General features: G+C 45.1%; 3 protein-coding genes across 3 annotated transcripts in view; 1 reads left to right on the top strand and 2 right to left on the bottom strand.

Moving 5' to 3' along the window:
- The window catches only part of FGD3 (FYVE, RhoGEF and PH domain containing 3), a 97700-nt gene extending 95239 nt beyond the window's left edge, over nt 1-2461 (bottom strand). Inside the window, exon 1 of the mRNA XM_065845491.2 lies at nt 2195-2461. Within this exon, the coding sequence (XP_065701563.1) occupies nt 2195-2342 (148 nt within the window). The 5' untranslated portion in view covers nt 2343-2461. The remainder of the gene's footprint in view (nt 1-2194) is intronic.
- The window catches only part of NINJ1 (ninjurin 1), a 294431-nt gene that overhangs the window by 215256 nt on the left and 53024 nt on the right, over nt 1-26151 (top strand). The window lies entirely within an intron of this gene.
- BICD2 (BICD cargo adaptor 2) overlaps nt 18872-26151 on the bottom strand; it is a 92329-nt gene continuing 85049 nt past the window's right edge. Inside the window, exon 7 of the mRNA XM_065845231.2 lies at nt 18872-24278. Within this exon, the coding sequence (XP_065701303.1) occupies nt 23972-24278 (307 nt within the window). The 3' untranslated portion in view covers nt 18872-23971. The remainder of the gene's footprint in view (nt 24279-26151) is intronic.

The raw sequence follows: 26151 nt of genomic DNA, 5'->3' as shown, positions 1-26151 counted from the left end.
CATACATTTAAATGCAGGGAGCTGCACCAAAGGGGACTGGGCGAGGGCAATTCCAGCTCTATTCAAGATTGATTTGAGCCAGGACTACACAAGCAGGGCACATTTGATCACAGTCATAAAAGCAAGCAACCTCATCCTCTACAAAGCTTCTGTTAGATCACCTACTCTAGGCGCTGTAACACTTAATACAGAAATAACTCTCACTGAAGACTGCCACAATCAACAAAACTACATAATCACACCCAGGGTGGGCTGTGTATCTATCTACAGGCACCTAACGCAAGAGCCCCAGGTCCTTCTATAAGTAACGGAGAGAAAGGCTGCTCACACTGGTGTTCCAGCTCCTGCAGGCTCCATCCACGTGGGAGGACCCGTCTCCAAACTTAATGTACTAAAGATTGGTACCCGAGTAGTTCCAGAGGTCAGACTGTCTGCATATCCCTGGATCCAGGGTAGATGAGGAACCCCAGCAGCTCTGCAGCTCACCAGTATCTTTCTTGGCTCAATCTGGCCTTTACCTACCTGAGAAGCAGGGTAGAGAACTTCCATTTTTTTCTAAAATAAGGGTGTATTTCTTGAAAAGAAGAAATTCCTTTAAACCTAATTTCATTTTTAGCATTTTTCTCCACCTTATTAAGGTAAGGAGCCATACAAGATAAAGAACTGGGTCATAAATGAGCTAAATCAGGAACGGAACCAGCCTGCTTATTTCAGGGTAGGATTTTATAAACAAGCTCTGCTAGTTCTGAATATGAACTGTATAATTAAACCATCCTAACAGTACTGTGAAAACTAGCTTTCTACTAAAAATAAATTTATTCAAAATAATGCAAGAATACGTTTATCAATGTATTTGTCAGCATACATATCCCATTTACATTGTGCATACTCCTCCGCTTGGACAACAAAACCAGTTCTGGTCATTAACAATTGCCAATAGTCTCTTCTACTCTTCAGTGCTGCTGTGTATCAGGCACTGCAAGAAGTGGTTAGTCCCAGATTCATTTACATTGCCATTTTCCTTTGTGTTAAAATTCCCTAAAGCTTGCACGAGAACTAGAGTATATCCCTTTAACATAGTTTAACCACTCCTAATATCTGGAATGGAAAATGTGACTTAGGTACTGAGGTTTATAAAGCAGCTACCATGTATGCAGCCAATCAGCCAATTTTCTAAACATGAATCTCATAAGCTTTAAGTTTTTTTTTCTTTCTTGCATGAGAACGTGGGGCTTGCAAGAGACAGCCAGCTAAATGCAGCAGACCATTATAGCTCAGAGGTTTCCAATTTGCAACTAGAAATGGTTTACATTATAAGTACTAACAGCTCCAAAAGGTATTTAAAAAGGAGAGAGTGGAGAAAAACTTGGCATTTCGTAAGTGCCTAAACACGGATTGGCAGGAAATAAATTTGATCTGTGCGTTTAATAACAGCCTTACCAAAATAAGTGTTTAACAGAACTGGTTTTATGTGGTTTTAGAAGAACTAAAAATATATTTACACGGCTTAGTGCCGTATTTACTGGAAGGCGCGGTCTCGGAGCACTGTCAGGGGTGCCCGGGCCCGCACACACCCCGAGTCCCGCGGTGCGAACCCGCAGCCGGCGCAGCCCGCGGGGGGACCAGATCACTCGGCAGCCCAGCCAAAGAGCTCGGGCCTAAGGAAGGCTGGGACCCGCTGACAATGGGTTCGGCTTCGACACGCCAGCTCGCTCACGGGGAGGGAGGGAAAAGTTAAGCGTCGCCCGGGATCTGTTGAGGCGGCTCCGCTCGAGCCCGGCGGGGCAGCCCGACTCCCGCGGCCCCTGGCCGTGCCCGGCTCCCCGCGGCGAGCGAGGGCGGGGGGAGGAGCGGGCAGAGCCCGGCAGGAGGGCCCTGGCGCCGGCAGCGCCCGCCGAGCGGCGAGGGGAGGTGTTGGGCGGCGGGGCCGCAGCACCGGGAGGGCCGCGCTGCCCCTCCGGCCCTCGCACACCTGGAGCGGGCCGGCCCGGGGACCCCACCCCGCCAGGACCCCAGCGCTCCCCGCGGCCCCTGCCCGCCCCAGCCTCCGCTGAGAAGAACGCTTGGCGGGCGAGCGCGGAGCTCGCACGGAAACCTCCCCCCGGGGGCGAGGGGGGCGGCGGACGTGCCGCCGCCGGGACAGCTCCCCGGGCGGGCAGCGGGGCCCAGCGCGGCGCGGGGGGCGCAGCCTTACCCTCCGGCTCCATCTGCTCCCGCCGCTGCGCTCCGGCGCTCCCCGAGCTGCAGCGAGTTGGGCCGGGCGGCGCGCCGGGCTGAGCGGTTACAAAGGCGGCCGCCGAGCGAGGGGGGTGGGTTTCCTCTCCCTCCCACTGCAGCTGCATCGCGCCATGAGGCGCCGCGAGCGGGACAAGGCGCCCCCAAAGGCGGCGGAGGCGGGAGCTGCTCCCGCCGCCGCTCGGGCCCGCGCCGCCCTCCCCTCCTCGGCTCGGCCCCGGCGGCCAGCGGGACGGACCGCGGCGGCTGCCGGGGGACCAGGTGCTGCCCCCGGCGCAGGGGCGGCGGGGAGAAGAGCACCCGCCCGGTCTGGCGCTTCCTCACGTCGGGAGGAGGGGGCCCCTGCAGGCCGCGGGGGCGGGGAGGGAGAGACCCCCCTCCTGCCGCCTTCCCGCCGGCCGGCCGAGCGGCTCCGGGAAGGGACGTTCAGCGCTGGAGGAGCCGAGCCAAGAACGGCCGGCGCTGGCAGAGCCTCATCCCGCGCCTCGGCAAACCGGGCGGGCCCGGCCCGGGAGGAAGGGGCGCACGGGCCCCCCGGACACCCACACACCGCAGAGAGGTTCTCCCCGTTTCGGTGGTCAAGAAATACGAGGCGTCCCCAGGGCTAAGCCCGAAATCCCATCAAAAGCAACGACAGGGAGGCTTCAAGAGGCTACGGGGCTGCCACACCAGCTGTTGCCTTCAGAGCCAAACGCGGGGCATGTGGCCGAGGACGCGTGTCCCAGGGCCGTGGGTGGCTCCCCAGGCCGCCATCCTCTGCTTCATGTACGTGTCAGAGCAATTCAGATACAAGCCCTGTTGTTTGGTCTCAGACAACCCAACCTCTTCCCACCTGCCAGAAACCCACCCCAAGCCATAAGGTCTTCTTGAAAGATGCCCCCCGGCCCACCCCCCGGCTATCTGCCTCGGACAGGGAGCAGGACTCGCCAGGAGAACCGCCGTGGAACCCAGGACGATGCCGTCTCTCCTTCACCGGCAGCCCCTTCCACAGAGGCAGTGCCGCAGCCAGGTGAACTCCTGCCTTTTCGGGTGAGCTACATGCTAAAAGGAGAGCTTTCTGAGAGTTAAGATCTTCAGCTCCTCATTGCAAAGAGTAAATAATACTGAGCAAAACAAACGTATTAAGCTCAAAAGTATATACCAAGCAATCTATCTTTGAAAGAACAAAACCGTGTAGAACTGTCTTCTCAAAGGCATTTACCTTCAGGGAAAAAGTGCAAAATGGCAAATTCAAAAGTTAACTACCTCAGGCTTTAGTCTATAGTTTTTATTACCCAGTAATTGGTCATTGCTCCTTATCTTTCCCCTGAAACGTCCATCTTCGATGTAGGTCCCAATGTGGAAATACACTTTTGGGTAACTTCAAGAGTATGGTGAAATGGAGTAACATTTTTGTAACAAAATTCATAAAATGGATTTATTTGGCGCAATTATTCCAGAATAAAAGGAGTAGCTGTTCTAGAGTAACACTACGAATAGATCTATTTAAACTAGAGTAAGAAAGCAGATTTATTAGTAATGTACCAACCTGGATTACTTGATATTACTTTTGAAATCCTACCTCTTACTTTCAAAATCCTACCTCAAAGCGTTAACATACAGATGCAAATTTAACATACAACCAACAGTTTGAGAGATTAGACTCCCTGCATTTATTGCTGTCCAAAATGGTTATAGCTCCCTAAAATTAGTCCCGTCCTTAGCACCATGGGGCAGGTCATCTCAGCAGATCTGAGCTTACCAACTATTGCTACATGGTTATCAGATGTAATGGCTGTTCAGCAGCAGAAACAACAATTGCTGAAAATTACTCAGGTTCTTTTCTCTCAAGAAAACCAGGGCTGTGCTATGAAGTATAAAGCTGAGACAAAGCATTTAAGCATATTTGCTACAGCATCAGAACACCAACTAATGTTATTTAAAAGGATCAGTTGATGTCCCGTCCAATTCTTTCCCCACCCTCACCAGCATTTTGATTTTTGGTGGTTGTTTTTTTCTAGAGAATTAGAGCATTTTTCATTGTAGGTGCTCTCAACTCTTGCAGTCTTGGCATTTGCAGTGTTTAATGCGTATCTATCTCTGACCAGAATCAGCTGAATAATTCTGGGGGAAGTTTACAATTTAAGCAAACGTTAAATTGCAGCCATTACTTTTGGCGAGCTAAGGCTGTAGCAAAGGGCCAGTATAAATTTCTCCACATCTAAGAATAAGCCATTTCTTCAACCAAGGTAAATAACTTGGAGTCAGAGAGCAGCTCCAGTAGACAAGCAACAAAGAAAAGAGGGGCTCTTTTTTGCAACTTTGCTAGGGATTTGACAGAATAAAAGCTGCAGAGAAGGTAGGCTGACACTACCGGCAAAAACCAAACCAGTGCAGATTGGGGGTTAGAACAGGAAGGTGTTTGCTGGGACACTGTTTCTGAATAACCTTTCCCCCCATGAACTGCAAGATATCCAATCCTTTAAAAGCGTGAGCAGCAGAGCCTGGGATTGTGCTTTGCAGCACAGTTTATGACTCCTGAGTAAAAGCCCAGGACTCAGCCTTTGATTGAGTCGCAGGCTCCAGATCCATATCCAGCTCTGTTAAGCCCTTTCCTCCTAACCTGTCTTGGGCCCCCAGCTGTTTGCCTTTGGTGTCTCATGAAGGAATCATAATAAGAACAAGTCCGTCTTGTCAACTTTTCTCTTACTTCTGCCCTTCTCAGGCTTAATCTCACGGAAGCCAAAACTGTTATTAAATGGAACAGAAACTGACTAGCAATCTTCTGCATTGAACCGGATCTTTCTGAGCACCTTAAGGTCTTGTTTTATTATTTGCAAATGCAAATTACCCTTTGTACCCAGTACAATATGTTTCTTTGAGCTCTGAAGCACTGGGCAATGTCCATTGAATGTGGTCTTCATCGCGAGGTGTTTTTTATTGCTTTCAAACCCTTGGTGTCTAATGCACATGTACACAAGAGTAACAGAAAAGGGTCACTAAATGCAAGGTAAGCAGCTAGTAAAGTTCACACAAATATGCATTCTTTCTGCCCCCAAAAAGAAAGAAGTTGCCTGTCATATCACATTAAAATTCTTTCTCAACTTATTCTCCCTCCTGTCAGGCTTTGCAGTTCAATAAGGAAAGATAAATCTAAAGTGGGTAAAAATAACCTCTATAGATTTAATGAGACATTGAGGACCAAGAAGCTCGGGCTTTGCAAATACTCGGGTTTTGTCTGACATGCTTTTCATGTACGAGATGCATGTTGTGTCCTCTTCCGGATGATGTAATGCTCAGGGTGACCCTCATGTGCTTTCGCCATCATATGACACTCCACTGAATATACAAAGTTCCTTTGTGTACAGAGCACTTATTTATAACTCTCAGAAGTTTGATCAGACCTTTTTTTTTTCTTTTCTGAAGAGACTACTTTTGATTTGGCGATGAAGACTTGAAGATTACGGTAAAAGTCTTTTGAGTATTTGTGCAACCTCATTTTTGTGAATTTGAAACTGAGCCTTTTCAACTGCAGGGAAAGAAGTACTGCTTTATGTCTCATTAACAATGAGATTAAACCAGCAATTGCAATAAAAAATTAAAATTTTATGGCAGCACTGAAACGGATTCTGTTGCTTTCACTTTTCATTTGCAAAAAAAAAAAGTGGGAAAAAGTGATTCATTAAAGGTAGCTTGCAAGGGGAGATATTTTTAAGCTGAAATCCTACTGAGGTAAGGTTTGGGGTTTTTTTAATGATACCTTAGGCAAAAGCAAGTTTATCCCATATTCACCAACACCAGTTGCAAGAACAGCCAGGAATCCAGAGGAAAAAAGCACAGAAGAACAGACAGAGAAAAACAAGGAACTGCAGGTAAAAGTAAACCTGTCCTTGACTCAGGACACAAGTCCTGCAGCAGCTTTTATGCTCTGGCATAAGATCTTTACAGCAGAGTGGAATAGTCTGTATTTTATCCCCACTTCATGAAGGAGGTGAACTTAAATACTTACTAGGGCTCGTGTTCTGAATCACTGTTAATTCTCCTTAACAATGAGGCATTTCAAATCCTGGTCTTTCTAATTTCGCTGTTATTCTTTGTACACCGGCTTAACAGTTTTTTCATGTAAATTGATTCAGATCTTCTTAAGGTCATATACATCAAAGTTGTTATCTGGACTCCCTGAAAGCACAAGTAGGTCCATACCACAGATAATGAATGTTCAGAGTGTCACCTCTCCAGAGCCTGATCTTCCCAACAAATGTTCTTCTTGGAGTCCCCAAGGAGGGCAGCAAAGCCATTCATCTTTTAAATACTGAGGAAAACAGTTGTCCTGTTGCTCTTACTTCATAAATGTAAGGATGGTGGGTCCACTTCCCTCTGTGTGTCTGCTGTAAAATGAGAGTACCACCCTAGATCACCAGGGTACCCTGACCAGAACAGCTGCACCTGCTCTCCACACGCACCGCAGAGGACGATGAGGATGAGTTACCGACCCCTCCAGCTCGAAGTCAGTGCGTGTGGCAGCCAGCAGACTCCTGATCTCTCAGTGAGTGCCTCTGTTTGCTGGTCACAACCACAATACCGAGGCTGGACTTGCGACAGAACACAGCAGTGTTACAGAAACCTCTGTGCATACATTAGATTCTATTTACTGTGGGTTTGCATTTCTATTTTTAGGTTGCTGAAAGCCGTGGGCTTGTCAGATGCATATATTCATCTGCAAAACTCAGTGACCCAGAAAGTCCTTTCAGCTCCCATGTTTGTAATTTATTTTGTGCCACATTATAAAGTAAACGAGGAGTTACACCTTGTCACCGTTCGATTAAACATTTCCAAACAACACTGACTTTCATTCTACCCTCAAAAACAAGATATTCCTTATGAATTGAATCATCTGACATGGCACAGATGCACTGAGGTGATATTTTTCAAAAGCAATGTCTTCCAGAAACATAAACTCCATTATTCAAAAGGAAAGGGACAGAGGTATCTAATGCTCTTAGCGTTGAGCGGGATTTACATTGAGCCTTTTCAGAAATTATTAATTAAATATTTGAATAACATAAAGGGCATCGTAGATTTTACCCCAAAGTTTTCAGTAACCTAAAGTCAGACAAACTGAGATTCTGTCGGTTTGTTGCTTTGATTAGAGAGGTACCAAACCTGGAACCTCTGTCAAACAACAGGGGGAAATACTGGTTCTCTGGGCACCACCAGATTATAAATTAACTCCAGATTTGGCCTGAAAGAGGCTAGAAATGGTGACTTTTAAAACATGCCACAGTGGTCTGGCAGACACAACCTTTAACTTTTAACTCTCTAGAATTATGGCACTTGGTGTTTGTCGTCCTGGTCACTGTTAATCTGGGTTCAGAAACAACCACTGACTTATTTGTAATTTTGATAAAGGCTTTCTCATCTCTTTTTTGTGTTACTCTACATACATCACATAAGTTATGTAATTATTCCATGACTTATGAATGACCCCACTAATCAGTTGAAGCCAAAATATTTAGTTATCTTCTTTACTCAGAAAAAAAGTCAGCAAAGCGGTTAGTACAATATTTATGTAATCTATAACTGAATCATCCAGAAAACCAACATATATTCTTTAAAAATAGATTCTCTTTGACTCTTCGTGGAACTACTAAGAGGTTCTTGTACGATAACATTCTTGAATGATCATTTATACAAGTTTCAAACCAGTGATCACCCATTGCTCTCACTGCGGACCCACTCTATGTGTCACCAGGATCTCAGGGAATGCAATACTATCAAGAATTACCACAACTTACTCCTGCAGCCCCCCACGCTGCCCTTACAACCACAGCTTCGGATGGGGATAATTCCAGTTCTGCCCAGTTTCTTTAAATGTCTGAGAGAAATCAAGTCTTTCGTGGAGCGCTACGGGGCTTTATTTGTTGATTAAATAATGGAATTGTTAACTACTTTTGATGTAGCAGGTCCATCTGTTGAGAACTGACACTGCTTTTAGCAGCTGTGTCACTGGAATTAATTACTGTGGTTTCTACATTAGCACCAAGCAACAAAACTTCATAAACTAATGTAACAAAATGAGGTTTTCATTTTGATAGTTAGGATTCAGTCACCTAGGCCTTGAATTTGCTCAGCTTAGTTTTCCTGCCCATTATTATTAATGACTGAGTAGCCTATCTCAGACCTTTCTCCACTGGTGTCCAGAAGGGAACAAAACATGTGTGTGTGTAAATCCTTTCTGCCAAAGAGAGGAAGACTGAACCATTAGAAACAGAAAAGTTGGCAACATTAGTGCAAGCCACCACATTTATATCCTTTCGGTGTATTCATTGAATTCCCTTGAAACATTCTTGGGCTGATTTTTTGCTCATGTCTCTATGGACATCCACATCTTACCATGATTCAGTAGCAAAGTTCCATCCTCTTTTTCTGGCCTTCATATCTCAGTGATCCCCACTGAAGCCCAGATTTTCAGTCCGTGTTATCACAGAGACAGGCCGTTTGGCGCTGGGGTTGTTTATTACCAGATGGTTAAAGCATCTGTGGTGTTATTTCTCTTCTCTGAAGAGTGATAATAACCAAAAAGGTCCACCATGGGTTCAGGTCCGGTGCAGAACAGAGCAATCAGCCAGACACAGCTTGCTTTATGACTTTTAAGACCATGCTGTGAACAGGCGCTGGATTTTTCTGCAGTCATTGAAATAGAGGAAAAAAGATCTGTTAAGTAATTGCCATTGAAGCCATGATGAGTAGGGGACACAACCAAAGCACCAAAGCAAGCACCATTCCGCAAGCAAAGCTGTTCTCTGAGCGACTCAGTGCACGCAGGGCCCTGAGCTGGCAGGTCACCTTCCCCAAACGTCAGGGGGAGCAGGTTAGAACAGAAACAAGAAACAGCCCATAAGGACACCAGAAATGCAGGAATTCACTGTCACCCCTTAATGACAGTAGCTTTGGAGCGGCAGAAAGGCCAATATACATCTTCCTGCAAAGCAAGAGCAGGTTCCTTGTTCTCTGACTCCTGAAAGTAGTATGAGATCCCAAACAGTGATGGCATTACAGGGAAGAGAGCCAAAGCACGACAGCTTCTATAAAACTCCATATTTAAGTTTATTCTATCTGCCATGCATATGTGGCCATGCTATCCGTTAGGTAACGAGATTTGTTATTTATTTCAATAGTTTTAGCTTTGTTCCTCTCTGTACAAAGGGACGTGATGCCTGCTGTAAGACCTTCTGCAGCGCTTGCCAAGCTTCCTACCTTTCACAAAGACTCTGTGCAAACCGGCAATGCTGGTAATCGGTGAGCCGAAAAGATGTCGAAGTTCTCACTTATTTGCAACCAGCTCCCCCAGAAGTGGCCACAGGCTGCTGTACTCACCCTTGATGAAATCTCGGCCATGCTCTGAGACAGCAAAGTCTCCAATTTGGGATTAAGGACAAGCAAAGTGGAAGATGCAGCTGAGCTCTTGCTGGTCGCCAACCAGTCTGTCGAGCCTCTTGACCTAATGTGCAGCTGGAAACAGCTTTTGCTGGCCCACATCCCGTTCCTACTGGACATTAAAATCAGCAGGTTCTTGGTGACAGTAGGGCCAGCCTAAGCCCAAACTGGTTGATGATGTGGTGCACTGACAAATGGCACACACTGGAGGTACCAGAGGGATCCAGAAACAAAAGCAGAAAATCTTCACACTTGTGGTTCTATTTATTGTCCATCACATGATTCTCAGGGTAATCGGTTGCAGCAGTGTTAACCAGTCATAAAGCTTCATGTTCTAAACCTGCCCCACCAGCAGCTCGTGAGAAGGGCAAGAAATACATTGAGGATGAGCTGGGAAAAGCCCCAGTGAGCACTGGCAAAGCTGCACAGAGGAAGAAAGATTCTTCAGTGTACTTATGCATGGGCATTGCCTTTTAAAATATTTTAATGTTCTATAGGCAAGACCTCAAAAATCAGCCACTGGCACTAAATTTAAGCATTGGCATTTGGGCTTCTGTAGTTTGTTTGTGGGTGTTTTAATGGGTTTTTGCTTGTTTGTTTTTATCCTGATATCTGCAAAAGACTTCTTGGAAAGATGGGAACAAGATTTCTCCCCCTTTCTCTTAGCCCACAGTCACTCTTATTTCACAGAGCTGAGATTACCAAGAGAGCTGTTCCAGAAATTTAGGAGTTCTATAATTAACAGAGCACGAGGGGTTTGAACTGGAAATTTGGCACTTTCAGCACAAATGCCACATAGAAGAAAAAGCAGTTCAGATCTTCAGTGGTGGCCAGACTTGTAAAGAATACGGTTTAATAGGCAGGTGGCCAGACCCTCCAGCCACGCTGCACAGACTGATCTGCTCGTACAAATTTTAACTCGTTTGTCCAAATTTATGCCTTGATTTGCTGGGCACTAAGAATAAAAACCATGGCCAGCAAGGTGAGAGAACATGCATTCCCGCCAAGTCTCCCCTGGGCAGGTCTCCCCCGGCGAGGGCTTGTGCTCTTCCTCCCTCTGCTCTCTTGAAACTCACTTGGAAAAATATTCTTCACCCTACTGAGAGCAGTATTAGACTGCCCAGCTTAAACAACTCCGCATGAGAATACCCGTATTTTGTGGCAGGAGCCCTAGTGGTCTGCAATCGCATGAACATTGCCAACCTTTTTTTGTAAACATATCAGCACAGCGGACTGATCACAGTGTCTGCCCTCACACAGCCCTGTGCGCCAAATGCACCAAACCCTCCGAGAGGGACTGAATCCTGGTGAGGATGTTGCAGAGGTGCAGGCTTTAAATGAGCAAGGTAGAGCTGGGCACGACGTGGTTGTCACAGGGACAGCACAGCTGTGAAGAGCAAGATCTAAACCAGCCAGGGACCAACTGATGCGTTCACAGAATCCCAGAATGTCAGGGATTGGAAGGGACCTGGAAAGCTCATCCAGTGCAATCCTCCCGCCGGAGCAGGAACACCCAGCTGAGGTTCCACAGGAAGGTGTCCAGGCGGGTTTGAATGTCTGCAGAGAAGGAGACTCCACAACCTCCCTGGGCAGCCTGGGCCAGGCTCTGGCACCCTCACCAGGAAGAAGTTTCTCCTCACATTTAAGTGGAACCTCCTGTGTTCCAGTTTGTACCCGCTGCCCCTTGTCCTATCACTGGTTGTCACCGAGAAGAGCCTGGCTCCATCCTCCTGACACTCACCCTTTCCACATTGATCCCCATGAATGAGGTCACCTCTCAGTCTCCTCTTCTCCAGCTCCCGAGCCCCAGCTCCCTCAGCCTTTCCTCACACGGGAGATGCTCCACTCCCTTCAGCATCTTGGTGGCTGCGCTGGACTCTCTCCAGCAGTTCCCTGTCCTTCTGGAACTGAGGGGCCACAACTGGACACAATATTCCAGGTGTGGTCTCACCAGGGCAGAGTAGAGGGGCAGGAGAACCTCTCTGACCTACTGACCACACCCTTCTAACCCACCCCAGGTACCATTGGCCTTCCTGGCCACAAGGGCCCAGTGCTGGCTCATGGTCATCCTGCTGTCCCCAGGACCCCCAGGTCCCTTTCCCCTACACTGCTCTCCAACAGGTTGTTCCCCCACACTGATCTTCTGGCCCCCTCTCCATGGACCTGGCTGGCACCTTCTGGCTTTCTTGCCTCTCTGTCCATGACTTTCTGCACAATTTCCAGTGGATACTAAAGGTGACGGATCCCCCAGCCCTGCCTGAAGCGTGTCCATCACTGGGATAACACGTCCCAGTGTTCGGGCTCCTTTACCTGTAGCTGGTACTGGCACCAATGCTGCCTTGGCTGGGAGCTTTCCATGGGGACCTGGGGCAGCGAACTTAGTTCTCCTAATAAAACAACAGGGAAACTGGTTTAGTTAAAACCACGTTCAAAAGCAACCTAACTCAAGACTAGTCAAATGTATCTGCTTACACACGATACTGACATTCCAATAAGTATAGCTGTATTTAGATTGACTCATATTAATTAGAAGAAATATCCTGATGTGCTTTTATAGGAACTCATTGTATGAACCAAGCTGAAAAAGGATTGCTGCAACCCAGGAGGCTTGCATGAGACATTCTGAAACCACACACAAAAGCGCTCAAACATGCCAGGAACACACTTCTCTTCCACACGTTCTCCTCATTTTCTTACACTGTTCCTTCTTTCTGTAGCCTCATGTGCCTCTTCCCAGCCCCCGATGGGCAGTAAACGTGCTAGCTGATGCCTTTAAGATGGAGAAATGCACACTATGCAGTCTGTACTACCAGACTCCGCTAAATTGCCAGCTGTTTTTTTGGAATTGAGCTGTTCCTAGGCTTCATGCCAAACAATCCCTGCCCACGGCAGATCCAGCTGCTCCACGTTGCTCAACAGTCCATCCTAATCCATTGCTGCCATTTTTTCCTTGCTGCCTCTTTCATATGCTTGCATACCTCCCTCTCTTTTTTTAAATCCGCCCCATGCTTACACCCTTTGTCCCCACTTTATCATTTCTCTTCCTGCCACTTCCCCTTCTCAACCCCGCAAAAGAAACACGTAGTTTTTTCTACAAAGAGGAATTCGGGGCTAGAGCAGCGTCTGCTTTTGCAAGCTTCTATCTGCCTCCGTGGAAGTAACATCCCTTCTGAAACAGGACACAGCTGAAAACTGGCCTTCAGAGCAACGCAGGGAGCAGCAATGACAATTTTGCACCCTACAAATGACACAGAGAGGGAAGAAGATGGATTTGTTGCCCATTTGCTAACAGATGTTCTGTCTGATTTCTCAAAAGAGCCCTGAGCTCCACGGGTATGATGAAGCAGCAGAAGTGACAGTCGCTCTTTACACCTCTTGGAGGAGCCTTCCCGGTGAGAATGAAGAGTCTAACCCATGTCAGAAAAGGAATCAGGAAAGCTCATGACAACAATGACTCTAGGGGTAATAAGAAACAAAGGGAAGGAGAAAAGGGCATGAATTCCTACCCTACTTTCTGCTGCCCAACCAGCTTGTGCAACTAGATTGGAAAGGCAGAACACAAATACCATCTTCAGCTCTCTGCCCTTCTCTGGGCTGGAATTCCAGAGACTCAGGGGGGTTGTGAACAGCACCCAGAGCCCAACCTCATACTGAGAAGAAAGATCCTTTAGCCTCTGCATAACAGCTCTTAGAAGTAAAGTGTTCTCAGCTATTCCACACCCTCATTGTTCCAATTGAAAGCCAAACAAGCTTTTAGCAAATATTTTTTTTACAGAAAGTAAACATTCAATCAGAAAAGATATATACATGTACATTCCTATGTTGTTGAAAGAAAAAATAAAATACCCAGGCTTTCATCCATACAGCACAAAGGAAAAAAGGTAGAAGTTGAATATGCAAACTTTTTCCCTACCGTTCTGGTATTGTACCCAAAACCAGTGATTGAGGAAACCCACAAACCCTAAAACCCACTCACAGTGATGCAAAGCCAGGCCTGTAGGCAAAACCAGCAGCCTATCGGAAGGTGCAATTCAGAGACATCCAGAAGGTGCCACCACCTCTGATGAACGGCCAGCAGCGTAACAGAAGATGCCAGCCACAGCCAAGCACCCTGTAAAACAGGTGCTTGAAAACTGGATTCATTCCTGTTCCAGCTGGTTCCTCAAGTCACGTCAGCAGAGACCAGAACTGATACCTAACGGCTTCTCAGCAGCTTGCACGAACCCAGCAGCACGACAAGAACCCGCAAGAGAAAAGCGGCGCTCGTGTTCATGGCGAGATCTGAAGGCATCAGGTCTGAAGGCCAAAGACCACGACCACCTCACCAGGGAGAACAGATGGATGATGAGGAGCTTGGGCTGACACTTAGTGCTGACACAGTGTGGTCAGTTCTCTTTTGGCCCAGCTCTTTGAGCATGGTCAGATGTGCTACTTCATCTCCAGCTCGGCTGGGTCCCCACTTCATCCTAATCGTGGCAGTACCTTTGGAAACACTGACAGAGTTGCACCCTGTTCTGAGTCTGCCCAGTAACCCGATTTGTTATTCAGATTCAAGCATCTAGAGTCAGGAAAGAGTAAACACCAACTTTTTGCCAACAGATGTGAAACACAGCAGACCTGTGGCATGGCAGGCCGTAGTGGTAACCACCAGTGCTGAAGCAGCTATGAACAGCTGTCCCTGCAGCTGTCCCCGGCGGGTGAGGCACCAGCAGCAGGTTCCTGGGCTGCTTGGGTCATGCTTGAGCTGTTTGACCCGAGTATTTGCTCTGATCAAAAACAACTCGCCACCCTAAGCATGAAAGTCATAGAATGTCCTGAGTGGGAAGGGACCCACCAGGATCATGGAGTCCAATTCCTGCCCCTGCACAGGACACCCCACAGGTCACCCCGTGTGTCTGAGGACGTTGTCCAGTCTCTTCTTGAACACTGTCAGGTTGGGCCATTACTCCTCCCTGGGAGCCTGTTCAGTGTCCAACACCTCTGGGTGAAGAACCTTTTCCTCATGTCCAGCTGACCCTCCCTGGCACATGTTCCTGCCATTCCCTGGGCTCTGTCACTGTCACAGAGAAGAGCTCAGCCCTGCCCCTCCTGCTCCCTGCAGAGGAACCTGCAGCCCATGAGCTCTGCCCTCAGTCTGCTCTGCTCCAGCTGAACAAACCCAGGGACTCCAGCCGCTCCTCACACAGCTTCCCCTCCAAACCTTCACCAACTCCATGGCCCTCTTACTGGTGATAGATGGGAATTCTGTCCTTACGGAGAAAGGTAAACCCGCAAATAACTTGCTTTTGCAAACCGGATCTTATTTTTGAGACCTGTTACTAAATAACCACGTGATTGGCAGCTAAAAAGAATTAATGCTTTCCCCACCCTAATAAGGCACAAGTTCAGGCCATTCTTTAGACCCAGGTAAGACCACACTCCAAAAACCTCCTCCCAAAGCTGTCAGTAGCATCGGCTCAAGGCTCCTCCCTGACGGAGACGTCGGCCTCTAAATGGAGACAGATGAACGCTCAGCTTAATAAAGGCTCATGGTTCATTTGGCGATAAAAGGAAACGAATATCCTACTGCTGGATCAAATACTTCACTCTTTATCTCTTGAAAAAAATCTCAAGCTGCATTAATTTCAATTCCAGGGTAGAACCCACACAGGAAAATAAGCTAAGTAACATTTCAGATCAGTCAAAGCTGCCTGTTTCCTCAATATAATTTGGAACAAGGATACAAACTGTTCTAGTTAGGAGCAGTTTCAGCACCAGAAATGAAGGGAAAAATGTTTGTGATTACGAAATTGCCCAATGGAGCGTTTTGCTTAGTTAAAGTCAGCATGCACCTGAGTTGAACCTAAAATTTCTGTGTGAAAAACAGGGAGAAAGGTTTTGAGGAGAAGATAAAGGAGAAATGATCTTGTTAACATCAAGTAATACAAAGTAGCATATACTAAAATGAACAGTTGTTCTTCCTTCCCTCCTTAGATACGGAGATTTGTAATTCCTCAAATACATTACTGTTTGAAAAGCAGTAATCATCAGTATCAGAAAAAATACTGTTATTGAGAATAATGGATTATGCAAGCGCTAGCAAGAATTTATTTTAAAAAATTCTGCTCTTTTAGTATGTATGATCTCTCTAAAACTTATTAAATCATGAACTTAAGTTTTTCCTGCCCATTAAGCCTATTACAGTATTTTAGTGCAGGACATTCACAACTCAAATATCCACCTGCTGACATTTTAAAAAATGAAATCACAGAGATATATTTTAAATGTAAAGTTCTTCAAAATTCTTGCAACATAAAGAGACTGGGGCAGGTCCATTTCTGGCCTTGGCAGAGTGTCCTAACCCGACATCTGATTCAGTAAAAAGCCAGAGTGTTCATGGGTTCTGCCCATTTTCTGCTTAGTGAACCAACTGACTCTCACTGGGCTGGTAGGCTCAGCTTATCCACTCACCGCATCCACCTAAGTCAAGCTTTGCCTATGTACATAGCCTTAATCAGCAAGTAGCACATTACATATATATTACTATTTGCCTAGGACAATATACTACGTCTTAAGTACATTTAAAACTTTCTCTCTGGTTTCCTCCAGCATAATCACAAAAATCAGCTTTCATTACACTGTTCCCACCTGGTACGTTATCTTTACTTCAGAAAAGGTCTGATCTAATATCTAGAACCAGATCCAGCTTGTTCACTTCTTGGCCTTTTTTTGTTTTCATTTTGAATGCAGTTACTGGATCTGAGACATTTTCACAGACTTACAGAATGTCAGGGATGGGAAGGGACCTGGAAAGCTCATCCAGTGCAATCCCCCCGCCGGAGCAGGAACACCCAGCTGAGGTTCCACAGGAAGGTGTCCAGGCGGGTTTGAATGTCTGCAGAGAAGGAGACTCCACAACCTCCCTGGGCAGCCTGGGCCAGGCTCTGCCACCCTCACCAGGAAGAAGTTTCTTCTCATCTTTCAGTGGAACCTCCTGTGTTCCAGTTTGAACCCATTGCCCCTTGTCCTGTCACTGGTTGTCACCGAGAAGAGCCTGGCTCCATCCTCCTGACACTCACCCTTTCCATATTGATCCCCATGAATGAGGTCACCCCTCAGTCTCCTCCAGCTCCAGAGCCCCAGCTCCCTCAGCCTTTCCTCACACGGGAGATGCTCCACTCCCTTCAGCATCTTGGTGGCTGCGCTGGGCTCTCTCCAGCAGTTCCCTGTCCTTCTGGAACTGAGGGACCACAACTGGACACAATATTCCAGGTGTGGTCTCCCCAGGGCAGAGTAGAGGGCCAGGAGAACCTCTCTGACCTACTGACCACCCCCCTTCTAATCCAGCCCAGGTACCATTGGCCTTCCTGGCCCCAAGGGCCCAGTGCTGGCTCATGGTCATTTTACAAGCACTTCACTTGATAATTCTAAAATGCGATGGTTAAGAGCAGTGTGTCCCAAAGTGGCGGGGCTGGGTGAGGTAAGGTTGGCGGACACAGATTCAGGTTTGAGACCAGGTCTCAGATTAAAGGAAAGAAAGTTCCCTCTGCAGTGCTGAGAGCTCCTTCTTGTGGAAATTTGCCTTTGCACTGAGAAGCAGCAACCACCACCCACCGCTTACTCTTAAAAGAGAGGAATAGGAAAACCCTATTTTGAGTAGCTTGCACGCAAGTGTTTCTCAGCAACCACTAATGAATGTTTGCTTGAAGCTTCTGTGTATAAACATTCAATATAATACTCAAAATAATCACAGTAAGCAGCTGCTTTGGTTGTTTTTGAGCTCACAGAGGTGATCGTCGTAGTTTGGCCTTGTTTTCGCTAACTCTTTGGGTGGAAAAATACCGTTTCCTGGTCCTGTAGGTCAATCTAAATCAGCCTTCAAAAACCACAAAGAATGCCAATCTATTTTTGAAACCGTAACTTCTGTAAATACTTGTGTAGCTGAATTTTACCGTCTTATCCAGTGGGATCTCCAAAAAGCACCTACGCCTTTTCTTCGCCTTCATCCTGTAAAATGAGGTACATGGGGACTTTCAGGTTTGCTTCTCCTTATCTCGAGGCAACTAAGCCCATCCTAAAATCTGCCCCGTTCCTCCTCTGGGAAGTCAGTAGCTGGTGTTCAAGCCTCACTTGCAGGAAGGGAACGATCAGCACTGCAGGACTGAATCCAAGGCAGCAGGAGCGTTACGTGAGCTGGCAGATTCCTTCCCAGAGACCCAACCCAGCAACATCTGCAGCTGGAACGCGGCCGGTGACCCCCCCCGGGACGGCACGGGCGACATTCCCTCCCTTCTACATGGAAAAGAGTAACATAAATTCATGTTTTAATCCATAGCTATTTCCTAGACAAGCTTTTCATCTAAATATTCTACAGTTTTCTTATTAAAGCACCTTTTACTATTTCGACGGGGCTGTTCCGCTGCCATCTGCGTGTGTCTCTATAACGTTTCTCCCCTAGATGACCCTGCAGGTAAAGCTCCCGTTATTGCAAATGCAGAACTATGCAATTGGGGCAAGCGTCCTGGCAAATACACCCTGTGAGTTTATCGCACACAATTCAACAAGTATTTTCAATGCCTCACTAAAAACTGTCACGTTGCTCTCCAGTTATAACATCGGTCAGCTGGTGTAACACCCCGACTGCGGGCAGGTACAGAAACAGCAAGCACAATAGTTCTAGGAGTCCTGCCTGGGGATATGAGAGTTGTTAAACCACAGTATAAAGCCAGACTTGGTATTGGTAGGGGCCAATATCAACTCATTAAGCCAGGAATATCCTTGAATCCATGGGGCAAACCTCAGCTTTGCCCTCAGACTTCAAGCATGGTCCTTCAGGGGTGTTTTTGTGACTTTGCTAATTCTACTGGATAAACATAATCTAACACATTTTGCAGAGTATATAAAAAATTAAGATGTAGTTCAGGAAGGTGTCACCCCTGCCACCAAAAGCATTTATTCCCTTTCCCATGCGAGAACAAGTGTCCACGTCTGGTGAGTGACGCCGGTTACACCAGCCCGGTCACACCAAAACTAACCCAGGAAAACCTCAGCAAACAGCACAGAGGACGCGGCTCCCAAATACGAGCACACAGAATTAATTTTCCAGTTCTGCAGCGAACTTGGGTTTAAGTTTTCCATTTCTCTCAGATAAGAATGAGTATTTATTTAGCCCCACACTGAAAGAGCAGCCGATTCCAACGGCACCTTCTTCAAACACAAAACCAACAAGCAGAAAACGCAATTCCTTTTCTCTTTTATTGATACTGCCAATGTGACTACCTTTACGCAGGCAGATTGCTTTCCTACATTAAATGCTTTTTTATTAATTTAGAAGTAACATTTTGCCTTCTATACCTCCTATGGTTATCCAATTAACACACAGATATACTTTTAAGAAGTTTCCACATTTTCCTTTAACATTTCTTTTTTCAGATCTGTGTAAAGGTTACTTGGCAAGAACACATGCATATGACGTTAAATGGAGACCAATCCACCACTAAAAGGTAATGCACATAAAACGTAATACAGTACTTCGACATAATTTCAAATAAATACCCACATACAAATGTAGTAATTTTAAATGCAACAATATTTCTTATGAATCAATACTGTAACAGAAGATGGAATTATAAGTCCCCACATCTAGGAATAATTATGCTTTTTGTTCCAGGAAACAGAAATCTTCTCCGAGCTGGCAATATTATTTCAATTTGTACTTTTTTTAAGGAACGGGAAGGTTTCCCCCCGCAGCGAGTACCAATTCAATCGTTCGGATGAGCCCCAACAAGCGGCCGGGGTCGGGACAGCTTGTTGATGCGCTTCTCCATTTCTGTTTCCTGAAATTACACTGATTAGATACAACATGCAAGAGAAGATACCAACGTTTTGTTGTTCTCATTTGCAAACAACACTATGGTTAACTGTGTCCACCACCGTACAAAGCTAACATAACAGCAATATTCCTGATACGTTCTCTGTACTGTTACCACAAACGTGTTCAGACATCTTGCTCATTTGCTCAGCATGAGTCCATTTGGTTCCCAAAGTGTATTTGGGTTTGTTTGTAGGTTTTTTTTTTCCTCTATACCCCTGAATTTGCAAGGATTTGCATGATGAAATATCATTGACTAACAGAATTTTTTACAATTCCTTGAATATATAATCTCTATAGTAAGACTACCCACTAAAAACGTGCAAAAGGGGAGTTCACTTTGCACTTATTGCTCCATGTCTTTAATAAATTCCAAAACAGCCGTTCCTTTTCTTCTAAGCTACAGGACTTAGCCTACGCTATCCTAAGAGTCTCCCTTCAAATGATTAAAGGCACTACTGGCAATAATTAATGACAGAAAGGCGCTGATATGTCACACCCTATCATTGACAACTTTAGAATTTTTCTTTCTAAATGTACCATAATTTGGCACAATAAAATGAAAAAGTAACAAAACAATTCCAATTTGGAATTTAACTGGTACAGTTGTATAAAATTCTGTTAATCACTAATACTTCAACTTCCTAAAACCCAGGAATTCTGATATTCATAGTTAATACTAGTTATTTAATATTTTTCAAGTGCCTATTACTGTTTTAACCAGAGCAAAGTCAAGTTTTCTTCTTGTTACATTGAACTATTCCTAAGAATAATAATACAGTATGAAAAAAACCCCAGAATTTGAATACCCTGGATTTCTTAATGAACATGGCAGTTAAAAAAATCAGTAATTTAAACATAAAACTGAACTTTTTATGATCATAAAAAAGCTGAAGCACAGTTTAGCAGAGCTCCTGGTTTTGTCGAATCTCTTTTCTAATCACAATCTAGAGCCCCTAAAAAATCTCTGCCCTACAAATTCCAAGATCACAAGCCCAAACTGGAGGGAGACTATGACCACAAACCATTTTATAAACTCTTCTACATAAAGAATTAAAGAAGCTAAAGAAAAATATCCAAATATCAAAAGTGCACAGGTTTAACAATCAGATAAAAAACTGAGCGTCTGCAATGAAATAAGAAATTCCCCCACCCGAATGTTTCTAGTAGATCATAAACTAATATGGTGATCGTTACATTTGCAGGTTTCTTCAGCACTTGTAAGTTTTCTTACTGCAGCAGCACTTACAGGTAAAGCTTGTTTGTTTTATAGCTTCAGGCATAGAAGGGAAGTTTCAGGTAGTACATAGGAAAAGGTGTTTTCAAAAGTTAGGATGGGGTCAGTGGTTTCCATTCTTTGTGCTACCACATTTAACCAGAACGAAAGAGGCTAAGAAATGCTGTTACCCTGCTGGAAAGGCCTTCTCCAGGGACTACTCTACAGCTGAAAAATGGAAAAATAAAATAGCATTAGGGAAAAAACAAACCAACAAAACTGTTTATTTCTCAATTAAAGAACTGAAGCCAAAAGTGCTGCGCAAGCGGGTTAGTGGGCTGGGGTCTGTTAGATCGGTGGGGTGGAAACGGGTTCTCCAAGCTGGCGGGACAAGGCTCGACGCGCCTCGCCTGGAAGCAGCAGCTTTGCAGAAAGAAGGTTTCTTACAAGTACTGAATAAAGCTTTGCTGTTGAAGCACAAGTTAACGGCCATGAATGTGCAAGGAACATTTCCAGTGAAGCTTTAGGTCTCCAGAAACATGCAGGTCAGCGGATCATGCAGAGAACACCGTCCCGAGGAGCCTGCTCGCAGAGGTAGGTGACGGCCTAAGAAATTCTCCATGCGTTATCCCAACCCATTGAAAGTGATACGAAAGACTTACAGCAAAGGTACGTTTCAAGAAATCGTTAATCAAGAATTACAAGAGTCAATCTTAAATAATATCTAAACATAGAAACAGCAGGATCAAGTTGCCTTACCACCATTCCTCATTTCTGTTCAGAACAGGTGCTACAAGAAGTTAAACCATCACCTTGACAAGCTCAAATAGTGGGCAGGTTGGCTTTCTTGTGTTTTAAAGATTCACATAAATGAATGAAGATGGAAGTGACTACTAAGACTATTGGGCTAATAGCAACATTGCTCATACTTGGAACTGAAAGTGCGAGCGAAGACCGATAGTAATAGTAACATTGAAATCTTTACAGAAGGTTCTAGTTAATTTGAAAAAAAACTAACAATGCATTCAATTTGTTTCTCCAATTCACCATCTTGCCATTAGTATTTTTCAAAAATACTGCCAGCAGAGACATGGAAGCAGTGAAAATTGTATAAAAGCTCCCAACCAGAGCGGAAGCAAAACCGTAACTGTTTCTACTCGAGCAAAGAAAGTTAGCACTCAAATGCCTGCTTTTCTGAAGTCTTTTTTAAAATTACAGTGAATGCAGGAATGACAAGAATAAAGGCCTTTTGGAAGATTGTGCAGCAAAGAAGAGAAAAGCAGGATTGAAAATTGTTAAAAGATGTCTTGCTTCTAAAATATCAAACCTGCTCTTTGCAATATTAAAGCTCAAATTCAGGAGAATTCAGTGTTTTCTAAAGAAAAGTAATAATAGATGCACAGGGCCTAGTTTCTAAAGCCAGAATTGCCATTTGTTTAAACTTCTCAAGCAGTGATGTTTGAGCAACGTATTAGACCTAAATCACTCGAGGGGGTTTTTTCGTCCTCTCAATGCAATTCTGGCATTTGACATTGGGATGGTTCCCAGCTTTGTAGCCAGGTTTCTACAGTCCCATTTGTCTCAAGTCTCATTGTATGAATTTAGAATCTTTTGCCTGTGTCCTCCCAATATCTGAGAAGCCCAAATCCCCTGTAGTTTCCCCTCCCCGTGCTCCTTATCACCTTCTCTTAGCACCATGACGTCTCCTGGCTACTTATAGGCAGAGCGGCGATGCGGAGGGAGCAGCTGCCAACCGGCTCCGAGAAATGGTGGTGAGATGAGGCAGTGCCACACCAGCAACATTGGAATGGCTTTAGAAAACAGCACTAGCAAGCAGACTCGCGTTGCTTTTAGTAATACTATAGGCATACAAAATTATTCCAAAGAGTACAAAATGAACAGGGCTTTACATTAAAATAAAAGTTTGAGGCTAGGCACTTTGAAACTCTGGTTTGAAGAAAAAAGCGTGCCGCCTTGTGCTCCGCAAATTTGCCACGACTTCAGAAGCAACGTTTTCGACCTTTTTCTCTTATGTAGGCACCAATTATGAAGTACACTTTTATATTATCAAACATATTGTAATTAAGTGGCTTAAAAGGCTCCTCAGAATGTCAATAGCAGACGAAGGTTTATTTGTTTTAAAATATTAATATCTATACTAAGCTACTTCATAAATAATTATCAGCAGGATGATCTGGTTCAATTTCCTGTGCCTATAATGTAGAGCCCTGTGAAACTTCCGCTTGCATAAGAAATGCAATCTCATTTGTGTAATTAAAAAAAATGATCAGAGCTCTGAAATACTATTCTATTTCAATTAATACTGCTAGCTGAGAAAAACTGGTTTGTGACTGACAATACTAGACCATAGTCACATTAATTCTACACATACAGGCTGTGTGGCTACAGTAATATATAAAACAGATGCTTTCAAAGTGTTATGCTTGCAAGGAGCAACACGAGACCACAAAGATCCTTTCAGGACATGACACTTTTCCACAGCATAACTTCTCAAAGTGGAACTGTCTACCAGGTAGGATCCCGGTTCTTCAACTTCTAAGTTTTATATCAGATGGGGTAAATATTGCATATTTTAAATATAAATGTGCAAGTTTCTTCCGGTTAACTCTCTGAAGAGAGGGAAGCAGAGTGTAAATAATGTACCCTACCAAGCTTCTTCTAGCTTTTATAGCCTATAAAAGCTTTAGGACTCTGGTCAGTGGTGATATGACAGCAAGTTCCCAATATCTGCCACAATAGGCAAATGAAGTTCGGTTCCAGTTTCAAAATGCCCTGCATTTTCAAGACAAACCTCTAATTTTAACATCTGCTTTTCACCACTTCTTAAGCCACAATAACAAGGAAGGTTTTCTGTTTGTTTCTGTCTGTGACCGCATTTATTGAAGTATGCTGCAACCCTGGAGAAAGGATCACGTCTGTGCCTACACAAACTACAATTAGTAGCACCAGATACACTCTATCAGGTGTACTCTTTTAACACTTACCATAAACAGCAAAACCCATACATGTTAATTGTGGAAAAAGCTAATTCCTTTCCACTGTTAACTTGTTAATAGCATCCCCATACTTATGAATCCGTTACAGTTAAGACCACCATAATACAATTTGTATTACCTGGTTCAACAACATACTAGTACAAGTCAACTCACTGCGACATTAGATAGTGGGGATTTACGCTGACAGTTACAGCATAAAATAAGATGCATAATACGATTTTTTTCTATACACGTGTCCTAGTCACAATAGATTTTGTATTTCTCGCTACAAAAAACCTGGTTGTTAAGGACAGATCCTTCAGACCTGTCTCCACAGGACCGAACGTGACTTACACTGGGGTTACTGCTCTTGGCTTTGGAAGTGGATTTTGTGCGCACCCTCTTGGACTGCTCGTGGTCCAGCTCCAGGTGTTCCAGGCGCTGGGTCAGTGCCAGTTTCTGCTGGATAGCCATCCGCAGCAAGGAGTTCAGAGTCTTCTTCTCATCCTCAGCTGCCGCGAGCTGCCGCTGCATTTCATCCAGCTGTGTGACGTATTCGTCACATCTGCAACGAGATACATCAATCTTTACCCATCCTGTTTCCCTCTATAAAACACGAATCCCTTGTGTCTGGCAGCTATTAGCAGAGTGACAGCTTTGCAGTTGCTTGCATACACACGCTTTTAAACATGAACTTCAACCAAACCTGTAGAAAAATCGCAATTATTTTTCACCGGGTTTCTTAGAATCCCACACTTGGCCCTTACGTTCACACCTCTCAAGATGTGCTATAATTAACAGCATCCGCAGATAATGAAGGTACGGAGCCTGACAAAGAAGCGCTCCTATCTGAAGGCTGCCAAGATCTTTCCATAGCGAGCATGGAAATCACTTTTGTCTGTGTTCACACAGAGACCACAATGGTTCTCGGCTTCAGGCTGCACAGACACTCTGGGGGGAATACCAGGAGTGCTGTAAAATGACTGTTACTAAAACGGCTATTAAAACCATCTGATGAGCACCTGAACCTCATAGTTTGAATAGCAAACTTCCAATGGTGACTGAACAGCGTTGTTAAAAACAAGTGTTTTTTCAGAATTCTGCTTTAACCTACTCTGATTCCTTATGTACAAATTCTACAAATAGTGACTTATTACTGTTTAATCTATGGCGAGTTCACCACCAAAATTAAATTTAGGACAATTAGACAAAGGAACAGAGTGTTACTGGGAACCCTGCGGGGAAGCTGCTTCATTTACAGTCATTTTCACTGAGCTTGGGAGCTACTTAACTTGCACAGTGTATCGTGAACAATTTAAAAAAAATTAATGTCTTTACATGTAGACGTGTATTTACAGCACATGGAAGACCAATTATACATATGGATAGGAAAATAAATATTCATAGGTACCAGCTGGAATCTACCACGGCCACATCTGTAAAATACAACTTCTTTATAAGAGCAAAAATGTCAGCAGAGAAGTTCCTTTTAACATCAAGATGAAATTCCCCCCAACTTTAAGGGACAGTTGTCATCATTAAGTAAAAAAAAGAGCAGGCTAGGGAAAAAAACCCACAACAAAACCCCACCACTACAAAACCAAACTGCTTTCACATGCAGATTTATCAGCTGTGCTTATACTAGCAAGTGCTGAATGCTGCTCTCCCTAACTTCAAATAGCAGGAGCAGGCCTATACTCCTAATTATATTTGCTTGGGAAGAAAGAAGGGAAAGGAAAAAATAGAATTTTATTCTTTTAATACACATGGAGAATAAACAACAATCCAGAACTATTCATATAAAACCTGTGTGAACACCATGTGTTGTAGCTTGGCACTGCAGGAAAGATGGAGCTCAGGATGCTGGGGGAGCGGGAACCTGTTCTCCTGAGTCTCTGGCGTTCAGCATGGTCTCTCTTGTACTCTGCAGCGTGTCAGGAGCTTTGCTTTTCAGAAAACAAACCCAGGAAAGTTACATTTGCTAGAAGCCCAGCACTGCTCGTTCCTCTTCACAGTCAGATGGGCCTTACAGGGCAGAACCAGCCCTCCCGCCTCAGGGCGTGGGAGCAGAGCAAGGGCCGGACCTCACCCGGGCAGCGCAAGGGTGGAGGAACATGGACTGGGGTACTCTACTATTTTTTTCTTTATACATAGTCCATGAAACGGCCTTGGGGAGTCGGAAAATATTAAAATCTTGGGGGCATAACAGTCCTGCCCTGCTGCCCTAGAGCATCCACCTGTTGGAGAGCAGCATAGGGAAAGGGACCTGGGGGTCCTGAGGACAGCAGGATGAGCATGAGCCAGCACTGGGCCCTTGTGGCCAGGAAGGCCAATGGTACCTGGGGTGGATTAGAAGGGGGGTGGTCAGTAGGTCAGAGAGGTTCTCCTGCCCGCCCCTCTACTCTGCCCTGGGGAGACCACACCTGGAATATTGTGTC

This window comes from Patagioenas fasciata, chromosome 10 (assembly GCF_037038585.1).
Source record: "Patagioenas fasciata isolate bPatFas1 chromosome 10, bPatFas1.hap1, whole genome shotgun sequence".
NCBI classification, from domain to species: domain Eukaryota; kingdom Metazoa; phylum Chordata; class Aves; order Columbiformes; family Columbidae; genus Patagioenas; species Patagioenas fasciata.
This window is presented reverse-complemented; position numbering and strand designations above follow the sequence as displayed.